General features: G+C 68.1%; 1 protein-coding gene across 1 annotated transcript; it reads right to left on the reverse strand.

Moving 5' to 3' along the window:
• Nucleotides 1-11: 11 nt before the first annotated feature.
• Nucleotides 12-2,807, reverse strand: C1QTNF8 (C1q and TNF related 8). The gene is made up of 3 exons (XM_017510821.2): nucleotides 2,697-2,807; nucleotides 1,381-1,584; nucleotides 12-671 (listed from the first exon to the last, which is right to left on the reverse strand). The coding sequence occupies exons 2-3, from the start codon at nucleotides 1,571-1,573 to the stop codon at nucleotides 121-123; spliced, it is 744 nt and encodes a 247-aa protein (XP_017366310.1). The 5' UTR covers nucleotides 1,574-1,584; nucleotides 2,697-2,807; the 3' UTR covers nucleotides 12-120.
• Nucleotides 2,808-7,480: the final 4,673 nt, after the last annotated feature.

Raw genomic sequence — 7,480 nt, forward strand, 5'->3', positions numbered from 1 at the left:
CCACTCAATCCCCGCACACAGTCAGCACACAACCACTCAATCCCTGCACACAGTGGGCGCTTAAGCTCTGCTGCCTCCACCGCACACGGGCGGCGTGCCCAGCCGCGGGCCCTCTCCCGGCTACGGCTCGGCGGCCGGCTTGACCAGGTGGCCGCTGAAGGTGATGTAGAGGTCCCCGAGCTCGCCGTAGACGGCGTTGTCCTGGTCACGCCGGAACATGCGCACCCAGACGGTGTCGCCCGCGGCCAGCGGCAGCAGCAGGCTCTGGGCCTGCATGAGGCTGCGCTCGCTGGGCTGCGCGTACAGCACGGCCGCGGGCCGCCGGTTCCACATGACGTGCAGGTAGGTCTCCTTGGAGTTCCAGGTGTGCACGTTGAGGCTGAGGAAGTAGACGCCGGGCACCGCGCAGAGGAAGCGGCCCGCGGCCAGGTCGAAGGCGCCGTCCAGGTTCACCAGCTCCGTGTCGAAGGGCACCGCCTGGAAGCTGTGGGAGCTGTGCAGGCCCTCGCGCCGGCCCACGGAGAAGGCCGCGTAGGCACGCTGGCACGGGGCGCCCGGTGGCCCCAGCTGCCCCTTCTGGCCTTTGCGGCCTTGCGGTCCCGGGGAGCCCGGCGGCCCCTCCTTCCCGCTCCTGCCGGAACGCCCCCGGACCCCGGCCTCGCCCTTCTCACCTGCGGAAGACAAACGGAAGCCGAGGGTTGGGGCCGGGCGGGGCGGCCGCCCCCATTCCAGGCACCCAGGCCAGGGGCTGGGGCTCCAGGGTCACTGTAAGGACACAGTCCCTGCAAGCGACCTCCCCTCTCCCAGCCCCCACGCCCACATCTGCACGATGGATGCCCTCACACACACAGTGAGAAGCCATGCTCCAAAGGTTTGGCTGGGCCAAGGCCGGTGCTGGGGCGGTCCCCACGGGGAGGGCGGGGACGTGGGTGCTCAGGGCCAGCTGCAGAAGAGGGTCTGGGTTGGGTGTTAAATAAAGAATGAGAAGCTGGGAAGTTCTTACCCACGTCTAACCTCAGCACAGCCTGCTGTCCAGCCCTCAGGACAGTGCAGCCTCTGTTGTGGGGTCTCAGGCAGCAGGGTGGCCCACTCTCCCTTCCCAAGGTGCTGCCAGTTTGGGGATCCCAGGAACCCTGGCCCCTTCCTCAGGGTCCTCAGCACCCCACTTTGGTTCATGGGTCCCTCCCCAAGCCAGGCTTCTTCCTGCTTCAGGGGGGGAACTGGGAGTGTCCCTGGGCAGAGATCGTGGCCAGGGCAGAGACCCGTGCTCAGTGAGCCCCTCCTGGCCCCTCCTCCCCAGCCCCAGGTCCCGGCCCCACTGCCTCTGGGCTGCTGGGCCCTGGTGGGGAGCCACGCAGGCATCACCGCCACAGGCCTCACCTTTGAGGATTTCGATGTCTATGGTGGGCCGCACTCGGGGCAGCCCCCACCACGGGTCCCCGTCACTCGCCCGGGCGTAGGGGCCAGGCGGCCAGGCCGGGCGGCAGCAGCTCACACAGGGCCTCCTGGGCAGCCCGGGCCAGGCCCCCGTGGGCAGCAGCAGTGCCAGGAGAAGCAGGGCGGGAGCTGCCATCTTGGTCAGGGCTGGGGGAGAGGGGAGAGGGAGGGACTGAGGAGGAGGTATCCCAGCTGGAGCCCCCAGATCCTGCAGCTGCCCGGCCGTGCCCCCGTTGGGGGAGATAGGGGTGGGGGCGGGAGCTCCTGCCTGGGCATGGCTGGTCCTGGCCCAGCAGGTGAGGCCGAGGCTGAGGCTCTGGGCTGCACCAGGCACCCTGGACACCTGGAGTCAGGGAGTCCTGGTCCCCAAAGCTGGGTCCCTGCACCCGGCAGGTGAAGGGGAAGCCGTCATGGGCACAGGGGTGTCCGAGGCCACCTTCCACACTCAGGAGCGGTGGCCACCCAAGGCCCCACCTGCTGTGGCTGGGCAGAGCCCTGGGGCACAGACTGCTGCACTGCTCCCGGGAAAGGCCTGCCTCACCGGACCCATCGAGCTTATAGCCGGAGCCCCCAGGACAGGGCCTGCAGGGGCCTCGGGAGGCCGCCCCCAACCTTGGTGCCGAAGGGGAGCCAGAGCCAGCCTGGTCCTCCTGGACAGACCCCCTCCTGGCTCAACCAGCACCTGCCAGGACAAGCCTGGTCTCAGTTTCCCTCTCTGGCAGGTAGGGCTTGCCCACATCACTCCCCCCACGGCCACATCTGGAGGCTTGGCCAGGAATATCTCCTGCGGGGGAAGGTGCTTGGGATCGGGGTCCTCCTTCTTCCCTGAACACCGGCTCTGCTGGACAAAGATTTAGTCTGCCTCCTTCAGGAAGCCCTTTGGGATTGCAGCGCAGAGCAAGGTCCTTCCTCTTGCAGTGGGTCATTCCAGGTGGGTGGAATGTCTCTGGCGGCCGAGACCCCCTCTGCCTGCCTCCTCACCAGCTCAGCATACCCTGACTCAATTCCTGGCCCCACTGGAGACCAGAAGACCCCCCTGGACTCCTCCAGCGGAGGGAGCCTGGCAGGAGTGGGCATGTCCGCAGCACTCGTCCCACACAGAGGCCTGCAGGAGTGCCCACAGAGTTCCCGAGCCTCCCACACCCGGCCCCGCCAGGCAGGCGGTCGGGGCTGGATCCTGCTCCTCAGGTTCAGCCCGGCCTGCCCAGGGCAGCTGTGAGGACCCCCACAACCACCCCCAGGCTCCGCGCTCCCGTTACCGTCTCAGGGACGCTCCCTGCGTCCTCCCTGCCTGGCCGGCCGTCTGTGTTTCTGTCCCCGCAGCCCAGCGTCAAAGAGCCCTTTCATGCCCGCCCGGGCGCCTGTGGCTTCCTCTGGGCCGGCCAAGACCAACAGGCCGAGGGCCAGCGCCGCTGGGCTCTGGACAGGATGCTGGCAGGGCCCTCGAGTCCACCACGCAGCCGGCTTCGCGGCCCCCGGGGCTTCCTGGCAGCTCCACGCCCATGAGTGGGGCTGGGGGCCTGGCGTCTCGGCCGGCTGGGGTGGCGACAGCACGGTGGGCACTGCTCTCCTCCATGGGGAAACCAAGCCTGCTGCCCGCCCAGGACGCAGTGCCCTAAGGAGGAAGCTGTGTCTGGTGGGTTGGCGAGGGGGCTGGAGCCAAGGCTGCCATGCTGCCCGCCCAGGACGCCAAGCCCTCACGCCCTCATGCCGCCGGCGGGGAGGCCAGACTGGACGGAGCCCGGCTCCGACCCTGGGCCTCTGGACACGGACACGCGGCCATTCCCACAGGCCCCGTCCCTGTTGCCGGAGGCAGTGGGCTGGCGAGAGAATGGTGGCGGCCTTGCCCGAAAGCAGGCTGGGGCAGGGAGGGGCCCCGGGCTGGCTCAGTCCCCTCAGCTGATTCGTGTGCCACCTGGGGTCCTGTGCTCCGTCCAGCCCCTCAGCTAGGCCTGGCCCTCAGCCCCCTCCCCGCCCCGGGCAAAGAGTGATGAGGAGAGGAGGTTGGGGTGAGGGGGGACCAAGGGTCCGCCTGCGGGGCTTCGTGTGCCAGGCTGCGGGCAGCAGGGCTGGGGAGGGCTGTGGTGGGGGCCACGCCAGCTGCAGCTGGTTCTAGGCTCCCCCCTCCAGCTGGCCCTGGGCGGTGACAGCTCACCCTTGGCCACAGCACCCAGCAGGCCCCGCAGGCCCCTCTGGGGACAACCAGCCTCACCCTGTTGGCTGTGGCGGCACAGATGAGGTGTGAAGACCCGAGGCCCTGTGACTGGCGCCCGCAGCCACCCCAGCCAGCTCTGCGCAGCTCTGACCTGGGTGGCGAGAACACAGCTCTGCAGATGCGTCTCACTGGGACGGAGTGGGGGCTCCTGTGTGGCCACCCCCTCATAGCCCCTGGGACTCCCAGGGCTTGTGGAGAAAGACAGGCAGACGCCCACACTCCACTGCTCCCTGGGTCTGAGCTGCAGCCTCGCCCGTGAAATGGGCACCTCTGCAGCTCAGAAGTGTCCAGAACATCCCTGTGTCGGGGGGGGGCTGCTAAGGCCCAACCAAGGGGGACCTAAGTCCCCTTCCTGTGCCCCTCAGTGCCCCCAATGCCAGCAGAGCTACCCCCAAAAAGAGAGGGGTGTTCCTGACAGTCCCCCATGTGTGGGTCGGGTCCCAGAGCCTCCTCAAGCACAGAGCAGGGTGGAGGGAGGCCGAGGGGTGGGCGGAAGCATGGAGGGTGACTCAGTGGGGCAGGACAGCGCGTCTCCTGGACAGAAATAGCCCTGGCCATGCACAGCCACTGCATCACCGTGGCGACAGGGGAGCGCTGCTGCTGGGCGTCCTGGGGCCGGCCCCCCACAGACACCCAGCAGTGACCCAGGCGGGGCCAGGAGGGCTGCCCCTCCTCGTGCTGAGGGGCACCTGTGCCAGTGAGGGGCGAGTGGGGGTGCCGGGCCCTGGGGAAGGGGCCTCGGCAAGACCCCCAGCTTCGTGCCCCCCAGAGTTCAGCTACCTGCTGTGCAGACGGGGGCTCCTGGATGCCTGGGCTCGCTGGGCTCCCAGGAGGAGCAGCCCATCTTTCTAAAGTAAGGCGTTTGGGGCGGCACCCAGAAAACAGCGTGGACTCTGTCCATGGGGTTCAGGATTTTATTAGACTGGAAAGTCTGGGGCTCCTTTATCAGCACAAGGCAGGCGGCCCCCGAGTGTCCTAGCCTGGTGGGTGGCCTGCACATGGGGGAGTGGGGGCTCAGGAAACGGGGTGGGGGTGTCGGCCCCTCTTCAGCGGGGCGTCACCTGCGTCGCGGCAGCCATCAGCCCCCCTGCATCCGCCTACCCTGGCATGGGAGCAGCGGGTTCAGGGCCTCCGGGCCGTGAAGTGCATGTGAGGCCTGACGGCATTGAAGCCGCCTCGTGCTCAGAGCAGCGGCTGGCTGGGTGCTGTCCGGCCCCTTCTCCGTGCCCCCGCCCTCGGCTCTCCCTCAGCCAGCCCCTCCCAGGGGGGATGAGGGGCCGCAGCCTGGTGAGGACCTGAGGGCTGGAGCGCTGCCTGGGCCGGGCGATAATGAAGCCTGAGTGTCGGCTGGCGCGGAGGGAACATTATCTCCCGGGCCTCTAAATGGCCACTTCCCGAGAGGCCGCGTGACGAGCCGCCGATCCGGAGGGGGTGACAGCCAGCAGCTCCCGGTGGGACTGGAGCGGGCACATCGGGGACCTCACCCACACCCACACCCACGGAGGCTGGCACGGGGCTCCGCCCATGGCCCTGAACGCAGGATGGGGCAGTGCCAGGCCACCCCTCCTGCAGCAGGCCGACACCCACCCACACCCCACCCCTCCCTGGCCATGGTATCCAAGGGGGCAGGGAGTGAAGACCTCTCAGGGGTCTTTGAGTTCACCAGTGTCTGCCCAGCTCCAGGCCACCGCCCCCCCATGCCAGGGACCAGCATCTAACTGGCTCCAGGCCCCTCCATGCCATGGGGACAGTAGAGGTCGTTCCTCATTGTTGCCTGGCTGGTCACTGCCCCAGGTCCTGTCTGGTGCCCGTGAGCAGCTTTGAGGAGCTTCCTGTGCAGGGCAGGAGCTGCCTGCTGCCCCCGGGTGAGGCTTTACGCTGGGTCCTCTCCTCTGCTCCTGGCTGCCAGGACCCAGTGGCGACAGCACCCAGGGTGAAATTTAATGACACCTCGAAGAATGAGAGCCGGGCCCCAGTCGTCGCCGTGGCGACGGGATGTTTTTCTCTGGAACAGGCTGCGCGGGAGAGAAGGGCCTGGAAGCTTTTGGGCCCACCTTGCAGGGTCAGGGTCTGCGCTCCCACTCCAGAGCGGCTGCCTGCTCCCGGACGGTCACGGGGCCGCAGGAGAAAGGCCAGGAAGACCCAGCCGCGCCAAGGCTTCGGGCTGAATCACGTGCCAGGGCCCAGGCGTTCCCAGGCCTCAGCGTCCTATCTGCAAAATGGGGATGAGTATCCTCTCTCCAGGGGTCACTGGCATGGGCTAGGCCCTAGCCACTGCCTACATACAGCGCCCCCCAAAGCAGAAAGCAGGGAGGGACTGCCTGAGTCTATCCACCCCCCAGGGGTGCCCTCACCGACATGCCCTGCCACAGACACCTCTTCCTCCCACAGGACTCAGGGCCAAGGGAGAGGGGCCGCCTGACTGGGCACCTGGGTGACGGCATCCGGGACGTGAGGGGCGAGGCCTCAGTGAGCTCCAGATGAGGCGAGAGGCCCAGCCCTGACACCTCCAGCCCTGCTCCCAGACCCTGTGCCTTGGTCTGTGCGGTGGAAGTCAGGCCCCCTCCTCCAGGAAGCCCTCCCTGCCTGCTCACAGCTTCACCCAGATTTCTCTCCATGCAGTCTTTGCCCACCAGGTGGCCATGCCTGCAGTCAGCACCATCCCCTCCCCACCAAGAACAGGAGGGGAATTGGGTGGTCTTTTTCCTCTCCAGCAGTGGCCCCTGCAGGAGGTGTCAGCAGGTGGGGGAGAGAGGTCTGCTAGCCCCACGTGAAAGGCGCCCCACTCTCCTCTCAGCACCCCCAGCAGCAACTTCCACCTGCTGACCCCACCCAGCTCAGAGAGCTGCCCAGGTGGGTGTCCAAGTGGGTGGTTGAGGCAGAGGGGCTTGTACCTGTTACCTCCCCGGCCCCTCCAGGCTGGGACCAGAGCCCTATGGGCCTGGATCTTGGAGACGGCACCCCCTCCCACATGCTCTCCGGGTGGGCACCAGCCCCGGGGAGGGTGCAGGAGGGACCCCTGCAGATCTGCCCAGCTGACTCTGGGGGTCCTGGGCTCAAATGTCGGGGACAGCGGGGCCCACCTGGAGAATCACCCCAGCAGGTGCGCCCGCAGTGGGAGGAGCTTTGGGCGGAGCGCGTGCCCAGTCTAGAAGGGTATGCAGGTTGAAGCCGGGGTCCTGGAGGTGCAGGAGGAGAAGGTGGGGAGATGCAGTGGTCTCAAAGGATGTCCCAAGGCCCCAAGACCCTGGAGAAAGGATGGAGGAGCTGGCCCTGGTGGGGGACGGGGAGAGGAGCGGGAGGGGAGCGAGGTGGCCGGGCTCTGGGCTGGCCACGCCGTCCGTGGACACGCTGGGCTGTGCGGTGGAGCCCCCCAGCCCTCACCTGGGCTTGTCCTGCCCTCTGAGGCACAGGGGCTCCTGCTGCCGGGCTCTGACCCCAACCCCGTCCCCCACGGTTGGGATGAGTCTGTGGGTAGAACCGCTGCACAGGGGACCCAGACTCCAGCCCAGACAGACACAACCCTCGTGCGCAAAGCGAAAGTGCTCTTTATTTGGGAGTCGAGGGACAGAAAATGCAGGACGGCGTCAGCGCAGTGCCAGCCACTCACTGGCACCCGGGCAGCTACAGGACCGTGGGGTCGCGGCGCCGCCCTCAGACCCCCGCCCTGGCCTCCGCCCGGCCTGGGTTTGCGTCGCTGTCCTGGGCGGTGGTCGCTTGCCCTCTGCCGGCTTCGCCAGGAAATGCGGTCTCGCCGGCGCCTGGGGCTGACCCCGCCCCGCCGCGTGCAGCCCCGCCCCACCCCGCGGAGCCCCGCCTCGCCCCGTG

Source organism: Cebus imitator, unplaced genomic scaffold, assembly GCF_001604975.1.
Source record: "Cebus imitator isolate Cc_AM_T3 unplaced genomic scaffold, Cebus_imitator-1.0 Scaffold444, whole genome shotgun sequence".
NCBI classification, from domain to species: Eukaryota; Metazoa; Chordata; class Mammalia; order Primates; family Cebidae; genus Cebus; species Cebus imitator.